The 20,148-nt window shown below is 34.8% G+C and overlaps 1 protein-coding gene across 1 annotated transcript; it reads left to right on the forward strand.

Moving 5' to 3' along the window:
- The first annotated feature begins 3,710 nt into the window (after positions 1 to 3,710).
- Positions 3,711 to 18,804, forward strand: LOC129951033 (electron transfer flavoprotein-ubiquinone oxidoreductase, mitochondrial). The gene is made up of 7 exons (XM_056063023.1): positions 3,711 to 4,065; positions 16,630 to 16,743; positions 16,811 to 16,923; positions 16,996 to 17,567; positions 17,627 to 17,988; positions 18,053 to 18,143; positions 18,199 to 18,804. Exons 1-7 carry the CDS (start codon positions 4,038 to 4,040, stop codon positions 18,734 to 18,736), a joined length of 1,818 nt encoding a protein of 605 aa, XP_055918998.1. The 5' UTR covers positions 3,711 to 4,037; the 3' UTR covers positions 18,737 to 18,804.
- Positions 18,805 to 20,148: the final 1,344 nt, after the last annotated feature.

Raw genomic sequence — 20,148 nt, forward strand, 5'->3', positions numbered from 1 at the left:
ATTTGTGTATAGAGTACGAAGTACGAATACATTCAATGCAAAATAAAAATGCACAATGGAGTTTTTAATTAATTTGTTGTTTAATTAATTCGAAATAAGTGGAAATTTTCATCTTTTATAGAAACGAGAGACTACGGGGAGAGAAATTATGGCTTCTTTTTGGAAAATTCTCCCTGTTTTAAAACAATGCCAAAGGTTTTTAACTTTCAAAGTACGAGGACTTTACACAAAGAAATATTTATAAACAGAAATATTTATAAACAGACTTTTTATTTTGTTCATTTGTCATTTTTAATACTTTATGTTTTGACAACCTGTGCGGTACTTGACTTTGGATGTTAGACCAGACATTCTCAACTGTCAAACTATAAAAAATAACCATCAAAACTACTCTTGCAGTTTAAAAATACACCCAATACGTCAAGTCGAACAAAACCTTAATAGTTATAACTTAACAATGCCCTTACCGATTTGGCTAATTTTGGTCTTGATTTATTCGTGGAAGTCCAGAGAAGATTTGTACGTAGAGATAATTTTTAAAAAATCTTGAAAAAGTGTAAAACCAACATCTTTCTATAAAAACAATTTGTACTAATACTTAAAACCCAATTTGAACCTTTGGCAAAACAATCGAAGACAAAGAAGTGACGTTAGTTCTGTCAAACAAATTTAATGTCATCATATGTCATTACATTTTATCAGCGATAATTATTGTTTTGTTGTGTTGTTGTTGTTTTTCCAAAATATTGTTGAGTTATTGCTTTGTGTTTATATTATCCAAAATATTGATGAGTTATTGAGTGAAGGTAAATGCCACGAACAAGACGACAAACCATTGCCCGCGAATGCAAATCAGGTGGCAATATTAAGACGATCTCAAACTACAGAGGATCGCGCAAAAGCTAATGCATCGCAGCGTGAACGTATTGCACAGAATAGATCTGTAGACCCTGTACCTGTCATTAAACTTGTACGGCGATCACGAATACGTGCGTCGTGTTGTTTTGGACGGATTGCTGCGTGCTGCTTATAATTACATATGCAGATTGATTATTGTATGTACGGATACATTGGAATGATGGACGCAATATTTCCACTTTGTGATGCGGCTAACTTTCCAGGTGAAACGCCCGGCGTGTGTTATGCTAATCGTAAAGTGAGATTGCCAACATTAGAAACTCCACCTGAACCATTGTACTCATTTATTTTTGGGACATCTCAAATGTCGAAGCAATTTTTGAGTATTATTCAACAATACAATTCAGCATTTCAAATGACTTCTTTTGGTGCTACTAAAATTATTAGAGATAATTTTGTGCCGACTCTTAAGGTAAATACCTCAACAGGATCATAAAGTCTTCTGATTCTACATCTACCTAAAATTGCATACGTGTTACAGATTCAGGGCCAGATTAATCTTAAAGCTGGTTCCTTGATCATCAATTTTTACAAATTTATTTTATTGGTGATGAAAATTGGGAATTGGATCAACGTTGTGCAATTGTTTCAAATACAGGACGAGAAATTATTCGTGAGCTACAAAGGTTTTTCCATCAGCATAACGCACTAGTTCAATTGTTCAAAATTGCTCTTGATCGTATGCCATCTGATAATCACAAAATTTAAAGGCTGATAGAACACCTTTTGGAGAACATGCAAGGCGATTCAATGCACCGAACCGACAATTGATGAGGTTGCATTTGTTATTCTTGATAATAAGTTTCAATCTCGTGAAATTGTACTTCATTGCAGAAAAAAAACATGTATAATTGTATATGACACAATCATGCAAACCGTTTCCAATAATGCAGTTGTATTATATTTCTTGGATGCACCATATTGTACAGGCAAAATTTTCTCGTTGTATCATTGAAATTTGCATTGGCACTTACATCTTCGGGAATCGCTGCTACATTATTAGAAGGTGGTTGGACCGCACACGCTTTTTGGTGGTACTCTGATATTGCTGTCAGAGAACTTTCGTCAAACAATTAAATTTTTAAATTCATTGGAACCGGCTGATATACCACTTGAATCTGAAAATTGGCTCTTTGATTATATTATTGCGAAATATTAATCCAAAGTGTGTAATGGCACCAGATTGGCAGTAAAAAGGTTATTGCCAAGTTTGATTAAATCTATAATCTCAACTGGTAAATCAAAAGGAGAAGTGTGTTTGATACCGTTTGATATACTATTTGAATTCAAAAGATTATAATGTCCTTTGCGTTTATCATTTGCGATGTCCATAAATAAGGACCAAGGGCAAACACTTCACTTTTGTGGTGTCGAATTGGGGAAACCAAGTTTTTCACATGGCCAACTTTATGTTGCCTGTTCCAGAATCAGAACAGTCTAGTTTATTTATTTAGGCTCAAAATGGAAAAACAAAAAATTGTGTTTTAGACTCCATATAGGCCCACAATAGTAAGAGTACCCAATTCTTTCTATTTTTTACTCTTTGCAGATAAATATAATATTAACAATACATCATTTGGGTCATTTGGAATAGCTAGAAATATAAAATATTTATTTGGGTAAATAAACGAACTTTATAATCATTTTTTTATTACTATGCCTTATACGTTGCGAAGCACGTTCCGGGCCGCTAGTATACATATGTAAATTAAAATGATTTGATAAAAACAGAACTTCAATTCGTACCTTCAGATTTTACTTCAATTTAAAACTATTTAAGTAAAATACTGAAAGTACGTCAAAAGACCGACCCATTTGAAAAAAATGTAGTTTTGCTTTGGCCTAGTGTAGGACTGACGTTTACCCTAAGTCGATTTTTAAAAATCAATTTAAAATTTTGCTTTCTAGTACAAGTTAAATGTGGAGAATATGTATAGAAAAGTTTTGAAATTGTTGTTTTCTTAATTGAAGAGAAATCCGGTCATAATTTTATATTTAGCAAAGAAACCGATCGAATACATTCAATTCATGCATATTATTATGATACCATTTACATGAACTGAATTAGTAATGAATAGACAATTTTATTCAAAAGAATATTTTGCACCAAATTAAATGTGGTGATTCTGTCAAAAAAGTAGTAAAATGGGAGAATCGATTATATTAAGCTGTCGTTATCAAATCAGTTGCTTTGACATATGTCAAGGAAAAATAAAATTCAATCAAAAGCTAACAAAATCCGTGCTTCAAATTCGAAGGTTATATCAGCAGGAACAATGTTTGAATCAAATTTATATAACTCGGGTGGGAAGCTATTACACAAATTTTTCCGTTTAATATCAGTAATAATCATTAAAATAATTTTAAAATTGTTAAATTTGGAGGGACATTATATTCTTTTTGAATTTCAATTATGGAATCCATTTACCTTATCTTATTTTATATGCAATTAACATCTTATAATTTTTATGAATAGAGTTTTATAGTTTGGGTAGATTAAAAGCTACATAACGTAGTGTAAGCTCTAAACGGCGTTTTTTAAAGAGGGCCGAATATGTTTTCTTTAGTAATTTTCATCAATGAATTATTAAAACCTAAAAACAGTTTGAGGTTCACTGATGTAGTATGTACTGCCACCTACATTTCAAATGAAATAATATTCACTAATAGCAACAGGCTGTAAAACTTGACAGCGCTAAGCAATTGTTTGTTGATAACAACAGAACAGCTGTTTGCCTTGAAAAACTCAAAACTGACACATTTGTCATTTTCTATTTAATTTTTTTTTTTTTTATAGAAGGCTCGACTTGTATTTTTGTTGTCGTCAACGTTAGACTTTCTTTGATAAAAATATTTTATTTTACCCAAAAATCTTTACAAACATTTCTTTTCAATTGCATATAAAATAAGATTTAAAAAGTTTACTTTATTCGCTTCATTACGAACGCTTAAGTTTCTATTGTGTCTTTGGGATTTTGATTTATCGTTGCTCCTCCGTTGTTGTTGGTTGTGCTGCAGGTCGAAAGTCCAACTTTTAGTATAAATTTAACAAATTTGATGAAATAAATTCATCGATATCGACCTTCTCAATTTTAGTTGAATTTATTTAGCTAAATCAAATGGCTGGGATCTTAAAATTCGCCAGAGGTAAGTTTCAAAAGTTGATCAAAAGCTAATTCTCAAAAAATTCAGTCTTTCTTCTGTGGAAACGTGTTCGTTTAATAGAAATTAGAATTTAATTACTTGTTGTTATTCATTAAGTGAAATGTTACATAATAAATTTAATTTGTTGTAAACAATGTAAGCTAAGCATTATGTAGGTTTAGGTAGATAGTGAACTAGAGAGAGAGGATATGAAAGAAGGTTCTAAAAATTGTTTTGCAGGTAACCTTTGGAAGTGATAACGATATAAGAGCTTCATGTTTTCATGTTGATAAAAACATCTCTCTTTCTCTTTTTGGTTATTTAACTTAGAATCTAGACTAGATTGATTGACCAAAGGTCGGGAAATTCATATCAACACAATGTAGAGTTGTATTTATAGAAATCAAATTCATTCGACTGCAAGTAGTTCATTGTCAATGTTTATGCGAATTCTTAATGACTCTTTGGTTCTTCATATTATTCTCTGAGGTGTCAGCCAAATTTTACATTGACTTCCTTAGACATCTTTAATTGGACTTTGGTCTATGAATTGTTGAAAGCTGTTCATTAATTAATAGAAGCCGACAACAGTAATTTGTTTAGGTTTATGTTCGTTGGCGGGATTTGATCTTAATGGCATTGGGTGCTTAACTTTGTGTTTGCTTCAAATTCCAATATGGAATACCATATTTCCTGAACTGCTGTCTTAAAGTCGTCCAAATGGGCAATTTTTTTGTTTTTGTGGTCTTGTAAACATCGCTCCCCAAGTTCTCTATAGGACTAAGATAATTTAAAACTTGAGTTTACTTCTCTCACAGCCAAAACTTGGACTGATTTGTGAGTGTGTTTTGAGTCATTTCCGTAGCTTGATCGACAAGTTAGTGTCATATTCTTAAATGGATAAAATTATGTTTTCTAGAATTTTTCTCTATTAATGCTGGACCATCCGATCAGACTAAACTGCCAAGAAAATGCTGCCCAAACTTTCTTTGCTTTCTCTTGTAGGTACTCTCAATTTTAACGACGCAACTTTGCAATCAGATCAGAATTGGTTGCAACTCTACAATTCAACTTTTCTGAATTATAACTTTTCTTTTGCAAATCCGAAACGTTTCTTTATGTTCTTTGCTGATACAAGCGACTTTCTTCATACATGGAGCTGCTTCTGCTGGACAAAATCACACAATCTTTTCTTATAGTGTTTTTTAGTAGGTTAGGTTAAGTTAAAGTGGCTGCGGTTTTAGAATAAACACACTTAGGCCAAAAGAAAAGGCCAATTGTGATTCCACATGAATCTAGAGAATTACTTCTTACAAGTAGAACCATAATGAGTTTTTTATAGAGCGAAGAAGATATTTGATATCCTTATTATTTCACTGAGATTATCAAAAAGGTAGTGTCACAGATGAAGTCTGCGTCTTAGTGAAAAAGTAGGGCAAGTGTAGAAAGTAAGAAATTGTTTTCTCTCCTTCCTCGTCCATACAGGTCCTGCAGAAGTCATTTGAGGCTACACCAAGTCGTATTGCGTGTCTCCCTATAAAACAGAGTCCCGTAAGGAAACCTATTAGGGAGCTAATATGAAGTCTGTTTTGAGATAACTAGTCTTTAGAGCGCTTTAGGCCCAGTGAAGGCCATATGAGTTTTGTGGCTGCGCATGTTGGTACATCGTGCAATATAGAGTTTGCTGTTCCTTTCAGCATAAGTTTACATGCAGCTATCGGTATACCCATCTCCTCCCTATCAGGTGAAATATTCATGACGGTTCCATTTTTAGGGAGTTCATCGGCTCTACAAATTCCGTGATGTCTCTAGGTGAATGTTGATTCGAGAGCTGTTTGGGATTTGGTTGAGACACCGTCAAGAGATTTAAAGCAGGCTGACTGTCAGGGAATGATTAAGGAGGCGAAATGAGATGCTTAGATTAAGCTTTTCTGAGTACACACCACTACCAACTCACTCATTTGTCTTGAATCCATTTATGTAAAGAGTGCTTCTTATTGCTTCAAATGATTTTGGAAAAACCCCTAATGATTAGTTCTAATGTTAGTTAGAGAATTGCTTACATAAACTTAAATAAAACAAACAATCTCAACCCTTATTATGACTGCATTTTGTTTTGGGTTTGATTATGGCGAAAAATTAAGATGCCTTAATATGCCCTTACTCAGGGTTTCAACTCGGAATGGGAGATAGGAAGCTAGAAATTTGTTTATACCTTTCTTTTGGTGTTCTTAAAATTCTGGAAAAAAAATCGTAAAATCTATGTATGTCATCAGTTATGAACTGCCAAAAGTCACGATGCAATGGCGTTATCACATAAACCAAAATTGACGAAAATGCCCTCTATCGGCAAAACAGATAAGAGAATGAAAAAACGATTAATACAAACACATGAGTAAATTTCTTGCTTTACAACTCCCTTGAAAAAGTACTTTTCTAGACTTTTAGCGGTTCATAACTTTAACGAGTTTTTATGAGATACACAAGTTAAAAAAAAATTAAGGCAACAACAAATTTCCAGCTTACTATCCTTCATTATGAGGTTGTTATGTTTCACTGGACAGTTTTAATATTTTTTTGAACCGATTTATTACACAAAGGGCGGTTGTTCAGAGTTCTTGCGATGACGTATCCTTTTTTGAAAGCCTACGGGCGGACTATCAGCTCCGGGAATTTCTTAATCTTGATAAACCAATTAAGAAGTAATTGGTCCAAGGGCTCACTTCTAAAGTGAAAAATTTTGCTACAAAATATTTATGTATGTATGGACTACTTATAACTTTGTATATGAAAACCATAGTACTGCCCTGGTGGAAGTCGAATAGTGCGACATCTATATATTTTTTGTGGAACCTCTAGTGGAGAAATTCATGATAATTTACAAATATGATAATTCGAAACATACAAAAATAGAGAAAGAATATAGTGAATTAACGAAAGTGTAAGTGAGTAAGGAAAACACAGGAATATTCATATAACAAAGTATCTACAATACTGAAGGGATATGGTTCTGGTTTGTATTTTAGTTTGGTTATATTTTTTTGCTACATATGCAAAACGGTTGTCTTCCTATCCAAATATGATAAGACAAAAGCAGGTGAATTGCGATTTCGTTAGGATTTTATATTCTTGGTTAAGATTTTATATTTTTGATGATTTGAGGTTTAAATTTTCAAAGTCTTAGAAAGATGATTATTTTTTTGTAATAAATAAATTTGTTAATTGATACCTAATACAATTATTTAAAAGCTGGTTACATAATCATTGACAACTTAGCAAATGCAATTTTTTTCTGTCAGAGCAAAGTTTTTAAATTTGGGGTAATCCAATATATAAAATTCTCCTGTCACAGTGTTAGTTGCCATACACATTGGAAACGGCTTAACCAATTTCAATGAAATTTCGCATATACAATCGGTAAGTCTGAGAATAGGTTTTTATATATTTTGTATGTTCCTAAGTGCTTTGATTTAATTGCATCAACATCGTACACGCTGTAACGATCTTACGATAGTATTCATTGACTCTATGTAATGTACAATGAAGCATTAATTGCTATTGAGCATCTTTGCAATTTCATTGTCAACTTACCACTCATTTTGGTATACATTTACCAAATCGAAATGCATTTGATTTAATAGACTCTGAATTGAATTGTGAACTTACAATACAATACTGTAGAAACGGCAGCGATTGTTGCTCGCAATGTGCCACTAATGGATAAATTGAATTGACCACATCATGCTCTCAGTTTCGGCAGGACAAGGTGGATCAATTTTTTTGATGCACTAAACTTGCAACACATTCCTTATTTAATTTATTTATAAATTATTAATTTATAAATACAAAATTCTTCCTAAATACGATCAAATAATGGTATCGCATTGGCTGTTGCACCTTCATGGATTGCGACAACTTTATTGGATAGAGCTCATTGACTGAACAGCTCATTCAGTATTTAAACTGCCACTAAATATTCCAAATAACCCAGACGTCGTGTGCAATGTAAAAAAACAATTATCGATGGCCACAGTGCTGAAACAGTGTAAAATTATCATCTAGGATGTTTGCACTATGGCCACAAACATTCGCTTGATGCGATGAATGTTTGAACCCACCACGGTTGTGCAACGGCACGCGATTAGTAATTAATAAAAAATGCTAAAATATAAATGGAAAATTCCGAGGTGAAGATAAATTATTACCGCGAATCCCTATTATATCCACAGATGTGATTTAAACGCCTTCAATTTCCAATTAGATTGGCATTTGCAATGACCATCAATAAGTCTCAAGGCCAAACGATATCTGTCTGCAACTAAGATTTGAGCACTTCATGTTTTTCATACGGACAATTATGCGTGGCGTTCTCTCATCCAGTTTGTTTTTATTAGCAAAAGTTGGCTTAGCAAAAAATATTGGGCACACTGTTGCATTAAGGGATTGATATTGAATAAATTTTAACAAATTTGTTTGATGATTTGTTATTTTAATATTTTGTCCCCGTTAACAGTGCTCTATACCTCAAACCATAACCAGTTATATACCACATCTTTACACATTTACAATAAGTAAGTAATTTATTTCTAGCAAAATATTCTCTTGAAATTATTTAAATGACAACACAACGTTTGTCGGGTCAGCTAGTTTTTCTATAAATTTGTAATAAACATAAAATTTTACTTCTTTTTTATAAAAATCCAACAAAAGGTAATAACAATAAAATAAAACTCTAAGAGAAATGTATAAAAAAAAACAAATGTGGGGGGCTAAGTAGAGGAATAAAGGTTTTCTTAAATCAAAAGAAACACTTGTTCAATAATAGTATATAGTTTTAATTCACTTTAGTTTTTAAATAATAATAGTTTTAAGTTTAGTAATAGCGATATTTAGTTTAAATAAAAATAAATTTAGTTTAATAAAAGTAGATAAGGATAACAATTTAAATTCGTGGCGTTTTCGTTTCGTCTTTCGTAGCTTCTCGTCGTCACCGTTCGATTGATTTTTGTTCCTGTTGGTTATTGCTGTTGGTCGTTCACGTTCGAATTATTTGGTTAGTGTTGCCGTTGTTGCTGTCCTTCTTTGAAAGGACGGACTTAAGGGTCCATTGCTAGGCACATTTTGCCTACATCCGGCCATCCTGAGTTAATCTGAGCTGATGTCTGATTCATAATCATCTTCCTCTACCCACGGCTTCATCAGGTCAGCCGCAGTCGATGATTTGTTAGGACCATCGTGACTGCCGATTTTAGAAACGTCGTAACGATCATTTCGTCGAATTTTCGTGACCTCGTACGGACCCAGAAACTTTGGTTGAACTTTTAGTCCTGTTCCGAACTGCGTTCGTTGAATTGCGACTAAATCATGAACTGCATACTTCCTGGCTGGCTTACGCTTTTTGTTGTATTGTGTACTGTTTTCTTTTTGAATTTGTTCGATTTGTATCTTGGCTTCTTTTCTTAGCTCGGCTCTGTCCCTTTCGAATTCTTCTAACATTTCTTCTTCCAACATCTCTATAAGCTTGACATCTTCGTTATTTCGCATTGGTACACCGAATAAAAGTTCGAACGGTGTTCTTTTCGTAGCTCTGGAGGTCGTTGAGTTGATAGCTTTTTGCAATTTCGTGATGTGCTGGTACCATTTAAGAGGGTTCTCCAAGGACATCTTCGTAAGAGTTGCTATTATGATCCGATTCATCCTCTCGACTTGTCCGTTTCCCCGAGGGACACCCGTTGTTATTTTATTGTGTAAGATTTTACGTTGGTCACAATATTCCTCGAAGTTATTTGAACTGAAAGCGGCTCCTCTATCAGTTATTACTCGTGCAGGGTTTCCAAAAATATTTTCTAAAGTCACAAGTTTTGATAAAACCTCCTCTGTTGTCGTTGACTTTACTGGAAAAATCCAGACAAATTTCGTAAAGGCATCCATTATTACGAGCAGATGCTTATAATTCTTATTAGTAGAGGGCATGGGTCCCAGGTGATCCATATGAATAGTATGTAACGGTACATCAACTTTTGTAATTGGATTGAGGAACCCTTCCTGCTTGCCACCTTTCTTAACTGCTAAAATACATGAGACACAGTTCGATAAAATTTCATTAATTCTTTTCCGCATATTCGCAAAGTAGTAATGTTGTTTTAAATGCGTTTCCACCTTCTGGGAGTTGATATGTCCGATTTCATGAACGCTTCTTACAACTTCTCTCTGTATACTTTTTGGGACTACAAGAAGATATGCTCCCTCGATGAATCGGCAAAGGACACCATTGCGATTGATGTAATCTTCGTATTGCTCCTGCTGTAGAATTTTGAGAATAAGTTGACAAGTTTCATCTTTCTCTTGAGCCTTTTTTATTCTATGGAGAACTCCTGTATCAACTGTTGCTAAAGTCAAAACACGACTCAGTGCATCCACATGCTGCATATATTTCCCTGGCTTATGATGAACCGTACAGTCGAACTCCTCGAAATATAACGCCCAGTGTGCCACGCGAGTACATAGTTCTTTCTTCTGCATTGTTAACTGAAACGCTTTACAATCAGTGAAAATTTTGAATTTCAAACCTAGCAAGTAAACCCTTAACTTTTGAAGTGACCGTATGATTGCGAGTACCTCTAACTCATAACTACTGTACTTTTCTTCAGTCGGTTTAGTCTTAAAACTTAGGTAGAACACCGGGTGCAACTCCCTTTCGTGGCGCTGAAGCAGAACTGCAGCAAGACCAACTTTACTTGCGTCCGTATGCAACTCGGTTTCCAATGCTGGGTTAAAAAGTTTGAGAACTGGTTCCTGACACAGAAGTTCTTTCAGCTGCAAATATGAGTTTCTTTGCTCGTGGCCAAAACTAAAACCGACGGAAGTTTTTCTTGTCAAATCGGACAAAGGTTTCGCGATTCTAGAATAGTTAGGTATAAATTTTCTAAAAAAACCTGTCAAACCCAGAAAACTTTTAAGGTCTTTTAAGCGTTTCGGCTCTGGGAAATTTCGGACAGCTTTTGTTTTTTCGATTGAAGGTTTTACCGTTCCATTTTCAACAATATGGCCAAGAAATTCAATTGATCGAGTCACAAAATTACACTTTTCCCATTTAATTATGAGCCCATTCTTTTCCGCAACGTTTAAAACAAGCTCTAAAGTCTTTAAATTGTCTTCTTCATTTTCCGATGGGATTATTAAATCGTCCATATAAATAAATAAAAATCGTTCACGTACTAAATCTTTAAAAACCGTATTAATGAATCTTTGAAAAACGGAAGGTGAATTACAAAGACCGAAAGGAACTTTGCAAAACTCATATTGAGCATCTGGAGTGACAAACGATGTAAACTTTCGACTTTCGGGATGGATGTCTACATGGAAGAATCCATTTTTAAGGTCTAAACTAGTAAAAACACGCGCACTATAGAGGTTTTCCAAAATGTCTTCGATTATTGGTAATGGGTACCTATCCTTAACAATTCTTGTATTTAATTTGCGGTAGTCGACACAAAGTCTGTAGCTACCGTCTTTTTTCTTCGCGAGAACAACTGGACTTGCAAAATTGGAATTGCTTGATCCCCGTCAACACTTTCCTCAAGTTCAACCCCTTCTAAAGACTTTTCGAGACTCTCTTCACCAAGCACAGATTTAAGTCGCTCGATTAAATCTTGTTTGAGCCTATAGCTTACGGAATAACCACGATCTTTTAATAAAGCCTGTAATTGCTTTGTCGATAATGCTTCAAAATTCATTTATGTACGTGCATATAAAAAAATATAGTGAAAAAAATAATGATACTTATCGTTTTCTTTCTAGTTGTATTTTTGATTCCAATTTTTCATTTTTTGTGGGGGGCTAAGTAGAGGAATAAAGGTTTTCTTAAATCAAAAGAAACACTTGTTTTAATAGTTCAATAATAGTATATAGTTTTAATTCACTTTAGTTTTTAAATAATAATAGTTTTAAGTTTAGTAATAGCGATATTTAGTTTAAATAAAAATAAATTTAGTTTAATAAAAGTAGATAAGGATAACAATTTAAATTCGTGGCGTTTTCGTTTCGTCTTTCGTAGCTTCTCGTCTCACCGTTCGATTGATTTTTGTTCCTGTTGGTTATTGCTGTTGGTCGTTCACGTTCGAATTATTTGGTTAGTGTTGCCGTTGTTGCTGTCCTTCTTTGAAAGGACGGACTTAAGGGTCCATTGCTAGGCACATTTTGCCTACATCCGGCCATCCTGAGTTAATCTGAGCTGATGTCTGATTCATAATCATCTTCCTCTACCCACGGCTTCATCAGGTCAGCCGCAGTCGATGATTTGTTAGGACCATCGTGACTGCCGATTTTAGAAACGTCGTAACGATCATTTCGTCGAATTTTCGTGACCTCGTACGGACCCAGAAACTTTGGTTGAACTTTTAGTCCTGTTCCGAACTGCGTTCGTTGAATTGCGACTAAATCATGAACTGCATACTTCCTGGCTGGCTTACGCTTTTTGTTGTATTGTGTACTGTTTTCTTTTTGAATTTGTTCGATTTGTATCTTGGCTTCTTTTCTTAGCTCGGCTCTGTCCCTTTCGAATTCTTCTAACATTTCTTCTTCCAACATCTCTATAAGCTTGACATCTTCGTTATTTCGCATTGGTACACCGAATAAAAGTTCGAACGGTGTTCTTTTCGTAGCTCTGGAGGTCGTTGAGTTGATAGCTTTTTGCAATTTCGTGATGTGCTGGTACCATTTAAGAGGGTTCTCCAAGGACATCTTCGTAAGAGTTGCTATTATGATCCGATTCATCCTCTCGACTTGTCCGTTTCCCCGAGGGACACCCGTTGTTATTTTATTGTGTAAGATTTTACGTTGGTCACAATATTCCTCGAAGTTATTTGAACTGAAAGCGGCTCCTCTATCAGTTATTACTCGTGCAGGGTTTCCAAAAATATTTTCTAAAGTCACAAGTTTTGATAAAACCTCCTCTGTTGTCGTTGACTTTACTGGAAAAATCCAGACAAATTTCGTAAAGGCATCCATTATTACGAGCAGATGCTTATAATTCTTATTAGTAGAGGGCATGGGTCCCAGGTGATCCATATGAATAGTATGTAACGGTACATCAACTTTTGTAATTGGATTGAGGAACCCTTCCTGCTTGCCACCTTTCTTAACTGCTAAAATACATGAGACACAGTTCGATAAAATTTCATTAATTCTTTTCCGCATATTCGCAAAGTAGTAATGTTGTTTTAAATGCGTTTCCACCTTCTGGGAGTTGATATGTCCGATTTCATGAACGCTTCTTACAACTTCTCTCTGTATACTTTTTGGGACTACAAGAAGATATGCTCCCTCGATGAATCGGTAAAGGACACCATTGCGATTGATGTAATCTTCGTATTGCTCCTGCTGTAGAATTTTGAGAATAAGTTGACAAGTTTCATCTTTCTCTTGAGCCTTTTTTATTCTATGGAGAACTCCTGTATCAACTGTTGCTAAAGTCAAAACACGACTCAGTGCATCCACATGCTGCATATATTTCCCTGGCTTATGATGAACCGTACAGTCGAACTCCTCGAAATATAACGCCCAGTGTGCCACGCGAGTACATAGTTCTTTCTTCTGCATTGTTAACTGAAACGCTTTACAATCAGTGAAAATTTTGAATTTCAAACCTAGCAAGTAAACCCTTAACTTTTGAAGTGACCGTATGATTGCGAGTACCTCTAACTCATAACTACTGTACTTTTCTTCAGTCGGTTTAGTCTTAAAACTTAGGTAGAACACCGGGTGCAACTCCCTTTCGTGGCGCTGAAGCAGAACTGCAGCAAGACCAACTTTACTTGCGTCCGTATGCAACTCGGTTTCCAATGCTGGGTTAAAAAGTTTGAGAACTGGTTCCTGACACAGAAGTTCTTTCAGCTGCAAATATGAGTTTCTTTGCTCGTGGCCAAAACTAAAACCGACGGAAGTTTTTCTTGTCAAATCGGACAAAGGTTTCGCGATTCTAGAATAGTTAGGTATAAATTTTCTAAAAAAACCTGTCAAACCCAGAAAACTTTTAAGGTCTTTTAAGCGTTTCGGCTCTGGGAAATTTCGGACAGCTTTTGTTTTTTCGATTGAAGGTTTTACCGTTCCATTTTCAACAATATGGCCAAGAAATTCAATTGATCGAGTCACAAAATTACACTTTTCCCATTTAATTATGAGCCCATTCTTTTCCGCAACGTTTAAAACAAGCTCTAAAGTCTTTAAATTGTCTTCTTCATTTTCCGATGGGATTATTAAATCGTCCATATAAATAAATAAAAATCGTTCACGTACTAAATCTTTAAAAACCGTATTAATGAATCTTTGAAAAACGGAAGGTGAATTACAAAGACCGAAAGGAACTTTGCAAAACTCATATTGAGCATCTGGAGTGACAAACGATGTAAACTTTCGACTTTCGGGATGGATGTCTACATGGAAGAATCCATTTTTAAGGTCTAAACTAGTAAAAACACGCGCACTATAGAGGTTTTCCAAAATGTCTTCGATTATTGGTAATGGGTACCTATCCTTAACAATTCTTGTATTTAATTTGCGGTAGTCGACACAAAGTCTGTAGCTACCGTCTTTTTTCTTCGCGAGAACAACTGGACTTGCAAAATTGGAATTGCTTGATCCCCGTCAACACTTTCCTCAAGTTCAACCCCTTCTAAAGACTTTTCGAGACTCTCTTCACCAAGCACAGATTTAAGTCGCTCGATTAAATCTTGTTTGAGCCTATAGCTTACGGAATAACCACGATCTTTTAATAAAGCCTGTAATTGCTTTGTCGATAATGCTTCAAAATTCATTTATGTACGTGCATATAAAAAAATATAGTGAAAAAAATAATGATACTTATCGTTTTCTTTCTAGTTGTATTTTTGATTCCAATTTTTCATTTTTTGTGGGGGGCTAAGTAGAGGAATAAAGGTTTTCTTAAATCAAAAGAAACACTTGTTTTAATAGTTCAATAATAGTATATAGTTTTAATTCACTTTAGTTTTTAAATAATAATAGTTTTAAGTTTAGTAATAGCGATATTTAGTTTAAATAAAAATAAATTTAGTTTAATAAAAGTAGATAAGGATAACAATTTAAATTCGTGGCGTTTTCGTTTCGTCTTTCGTAGCTTCTCGTCGTCACCGTTCGATTGATTTTTGTTCCTGTTGGTTATTGCTGTTGGTCGTTCACGTTCGAATTATTTGGTTAGTGTTGCCGTTGTTGCTGTCCTTCTTTGAAAGGACGGACTTAAGGGTCCATTGCTAGGCACACTTTGCCTACACAAATACTAAATGATTCTGAAAAAAACCCAAGATAAGTGATATTGGAAAAGCAAAAAAGGAATGAGTTAACTTGAAGAAAAAAATCTTATACCAAGTCTATTTAAAAATATTTCCTATATTTTAGCATTTAAAAATATACCTGTTAAACAATTTTGTTTTTAAGAATGTTATTGCCATTTGAGTTCTCAAAAAAGGTTTGTAGGTTTTCATGTTTTGTTAAAAAAAATTATTACTTGATCTATTCTTAAAAATTACCAACAATATTTTGCAGATCATGAAATAGTTTGGTCTCGAAATCTATTTTAACGAAATTTTTAGTCGAAAACTCTACCGTTCTCTCTACCGGAGATTCGTTCTTAAAAGTCTTAAAAATTGCGGTTTTGATAGATTTGTGTTACTCATTTGAGGAGAAATATATATTTACTCCAAGTAGTCAACCAAATATAATGTTGTTTAAACAAACAAAAAGATTAACTGCTCTGAAAATCCTAGCAAAACAAAATATTGTTCTTTTTTATCTTTTCAGGAAAAATGTACCACAAAATTGTAGCAAAAAAAAATCTCAAAAAAAATACTACCTCTAAAATGTTTCACTGATCGCTATCGTTTAAAAGTTACTGACCATTTTGGTTCAAAAATGTTGTTTGATTTTGTATGAATAACATATGTATCTTTTTTCTTTTCGCAAATATACGAAAAATTATGTAACACAAATTAGAGCTTAAAATTTCCTATTCCTAAATCTGTTGTACTTATAGTTCTTTGTCTGTAAATGATGGTCCTCGCTCTACAGCACCTATGTATATTGCTCCAAAAGTGGCTGTAGCGTTACAATAGTAGCAACCAGGGGGGGGGGGGTTTGGTGCGTCTTCCTACAATTTTTAGTTATGCCTAATAAAAGAATAGTAAAATAAATACAAACCATTCCATTCCTGACAACAATACTCGCACACAGGAATTGTTGCGAGTTGTAAGTCACTAGTCTCTGGTTCACAACGGATTGTTGCGCCACCCAAATTTATTTTTTATTTTTAAAATAAATACAAATACTTATATTTAACTGACTTGTATTTAAACTAAAGGTAACATTTTCTTAGTCTTTGGGGCTATTTAAATTATAAAAAATTTAAGGTTACCCTATTTAATGATTAAAGCACAAAAGAAGTAGAATGTCTTTTCTTTGTATTCGTTTAACTTTTAAAACCTTAATTTTTCTTTAGATCTTAATGCTTTTGAGTATACAAGTTTTTTTTCCTTTTTCTTTCTTCTTCTTTAATAGTCAACAAGCTCATAGCTTCAAATGCAATACGAACATTTTCCGATGCAGTTAAATATCCGAAAATCACCACCCACTACACCGTTATCCCAAGAGAAAAGGATGAGCGATGGAAGGGTAAGTTTTATTTCAAAATCAAAAACCACACAAAAAAACAACCTCTAAATTAAGTCTTCTCTTCTAGAAATCGATATGGAACGTTGTGTGGATGAAGTGGACATAGTTATTGTTGGTGGTGGTCCAGCTGGTATGTCCGCAGCTATCAGAGCTAAACAATTGGCAGCTGAACAAGAAAAGGTACAGAAACCCACGACCTTAAATTCCCACCATCACAGAAATTTATTCAAAATTGGTTTTAATTGTCTATAGGAAATTCGAGTTTGTGTTGTAGAAAAATCTGCCGAAGTTGGTGGTCACATTCTTTCTGGGGCTGTCGTTGATCCAATTTCTATCAATGAACTCTTCCCTGACTGGAAAGAGATGGGAGCCCCACTGAATACTCCAGTCACGAAAGACACATTCGCCTTGCTCACCGAAACAGGACGAATTGCGATGCCAATCTTCAAGGGCTGGCCAATGGACAATCATGGCAACTATGTTGTTCGTCTGGGACATCTTGTGAAATGGCTTGGTGAACAAGCTGAAGCTCTGGGTGTGGAAATATACCCGGGATGTGCAGCTTCTGAGATTTTGTATCACGAAGACGGCAGTGTTAAGGGTATTGCCACAAACGATGTGGGTATCGCTAAGGATGGTTCTCCCAAGGATACCTTCGCCAGGGGAATGGAGCTCCATGCAAAGACAACATTCTTCGCTGAGGGATGTCGAGGTCACTTAACGAAGCAAGTTATGCAACAATTTGGCTTAAATGAAGGAAGCGAAGCACAAACCTACGGAATCGGTTTGAAGGAAGTTTGGGAAATTCAGCCTGAGAAACATGTGTAAGAATGAGGTGATGATTTTTTGAGGATTTCAAAAAATGACAAATTTTCTCTTATAGTCCCGGTTTAGTGGAACATACTATTGGCTGGCCATTGGACAAATTTACCTACGGAGGATCGTTCCTTTATCATTTAAACGAATCGAGTCCCATGGTAGCTGTTGGCTTCGTTGTAGGACTTGATTACTCAAATCCATGGATAAGTCCCTTCCAAGAGTTTCAGAGATTCAAAACACACCCCAAAGTAAGGGATGTGTTCGAGGGTGCTACTAGAATAGCCTATGGAGCACGTGCCATCAACGAGGGAGGTCTGCAGTGTCTACCCAAAAAACTGACATTCCCAGGAGGATGTCTCATTGGATGCAGTGCTGGTTTCTTAAATGTTCCTAGAATTAAAGGCAGTCATTATGCGATGAAGAGTGGTAAGTTGAAAATATAGTAAAACAAAGCTTTCGATTTCATCGTCAATTTGCATTTGTCACAAAGGAATGCTGGCTGCTGAGAGTGCTTTAGAGAGTATACTGAGCGATGCTGGACAAGAAACTGCCGGAATCGAACCAAAATCATATCCAGACAAGTACATTTTAAATATTCTTTCAAAGTGTCTTTTTTAAAAATAACTTTCATTCTAGAATTAAAGATTCATTCATTTGGAAAGACCTTCACAAAGTCCGAAACGTCCGACCCAGCTTCCACAATCCCCTTGGTTTGTATGGCGGCCTTGTCCTCAGTGGATTCTCCATATTCATGGGTGGCCGAGAGCCATGGACCCTCTCACACGGTGCTCCTGATAATACAAGACTGAAACCCGCCAGCGAATCTCCTCAAATAGTCTACCCCAAGCCAGACAACAAGATCACATTCGACCTTCTATCCTCCGTGGCTCTGACTGGAACCAATCATGAAGGTGATCAACCTGCACATTTAACCCTGAAAGATGATCGAATTCCAGTCGATCATAATTTGGCAATCTACGAAGGGCCCGAGTCGAGATTCTGTCCGGCCGGTGTCTATGAATATGTGCCGAATGACGAAGGTGGCAACATGAAGCTTCAGATAAATGCCCAAAATTGTATTCACTGCAAGACCTGCGACATCAAAGATCCTAAACAAAATATTAACTGGGTTGTACCTGAAGGTGGTGGCGGTCCAGCTTACAATGGAATGTAAAAAAGAAATAGACAATTATTTTTATTTTAATCCCAAAACATTATGATAGCATTTTTCTTGTGCGTTTCAAATCTATATACAATCCCTGCTAAGCTTTCTAAGTTTTTAATATCTATATTTTTTGTTTTTAACTTTTTTTTAAATATAACTAAGCTAAAATTGTACTTTTATATACATATGTAATAAAATCGTCTTAAAATTTTTGTAATTCAATTTTTAATAGAAAAGAAATAGAGAGAGAGAAGGTGATGTACTTTAGTTGTTTTTGAACACAGTGGTTATCTAAATTAGGCAATGGAAAAATCGAATAATGTTCTTCCAAGAGATATTTCGACCTGAATTCGAATTTGGTGAAGGAATTCCTTCACCAGGTGGAATTTCAGAAGTACATCTCTGAGAATATAATAAAGTGTTTTTCAGGCTGAGGTAAAACAAAGCGAAGTTCTTAACGAATGAACACATGATCATTTTGAAAAGCACAAATGGATATGTTTTAACTCTTCAGGACCTTTTCCTTTTTTCGAAGTTTAAATCAACTTGACGATTTTTTTAAAAAGTCTAAACGCAAAATTTTCCAGTTTAGAGTTTATTAACTTAGGACTTCTAAGAAATCAAACTTTCAATGAAAATTAAGAATTGAAAGAAGACTTGCTTGCACATATTGAAGGAATTATTAGAAATGAGGAGTCAGCCTGCGTTGGTTTTGAATTCCTGAAAATTGCAATGACTGGGAAAGGCTGATCGAGATCATGATTTGGCATAAACATTAATGGTGCCTGCGATCCAAAAACGGTATATGTTTGTTTAATTCACAAACTTGAATTACAATATTGAATTGATTTTCTGAATGATCACCAAACGCAATTTCATATCGGTAGCGGTGGCAACGTTTACAAACATACTTGTCGAATTTGGGGATTGAAAAACTCTCGCGTTATTGTTGAGAAGCCAAAGCATCATGGATTTGGATGACCTGTGATTCATGCAGTTGGAGCGTGAAGCCACAAAGCTTATGCCACAATCGCACCACATTTCAAAAGCTTGCTTTGAGTTTTTGAATTTTTAAAATTCAGAACTTCACAAATCTCTTCTTTAAGTTCATGGTACAAAAAATACCAAAAACATTATTGTCTACAAAACATTCCTCAGACAAGCAACAAGTTCATCACGATTTGTATTTTGTATTGTAAAGAAATATTACTTATTTCTTTGTCTAATTGGCAAGGAATCCTGTTACAAAAAATATTAAATGCAGTTGTGCAGAAAATAAATAAATCATAGAGTAATAAAGTTCAGCTTTCAGTTGAATTAAAAACATGATCAAGTGTAATTTTGACAGCAGTAGATTTGAGTTGAAAGTAAGGGAGATTTTTCTTGACATCTTTCCAGTAAACTTTCCATTAAAGTTGCCT

The sequence above is a fragment of the Eupeodes corollae genome, chromosome 3 (assembly GCF_945859685.1).
Source record: "Eupeodes corollae chromosome 3, idEupCoro1.1, whole genome shotgun sequence".
Taxonomy (NCBI): Eukaryota; Metazoa; Arthropoda; class Insecta; order Diptera; family Syrphidae; genus Eupeodes; species Eupeodes corollae.

Excerpts from the sequence above, each read along its gene's own strand:
- LOC129951033 (XM_056063023.1), top strand. The coding sequence starts at position 4,038 with ATGGCTGGGATCTTAAAATTCGCCAGAG. Across the intron at positions 17,989-18,052 it reads TCATTATGCGATGAAGAGTG|GAATGCTGGCTGCTGAGAGT; the intron begins GTAAGTTGAAAA and ends TTTGTCACAAAG. Across the intron at positions 18,144-18,198 it reads CCAAAATCATATCCAGACAA|AATTAAAGATTCATTCATTT; the intron begins GTACATTTTAAA and ends CTTTCATTCTAG.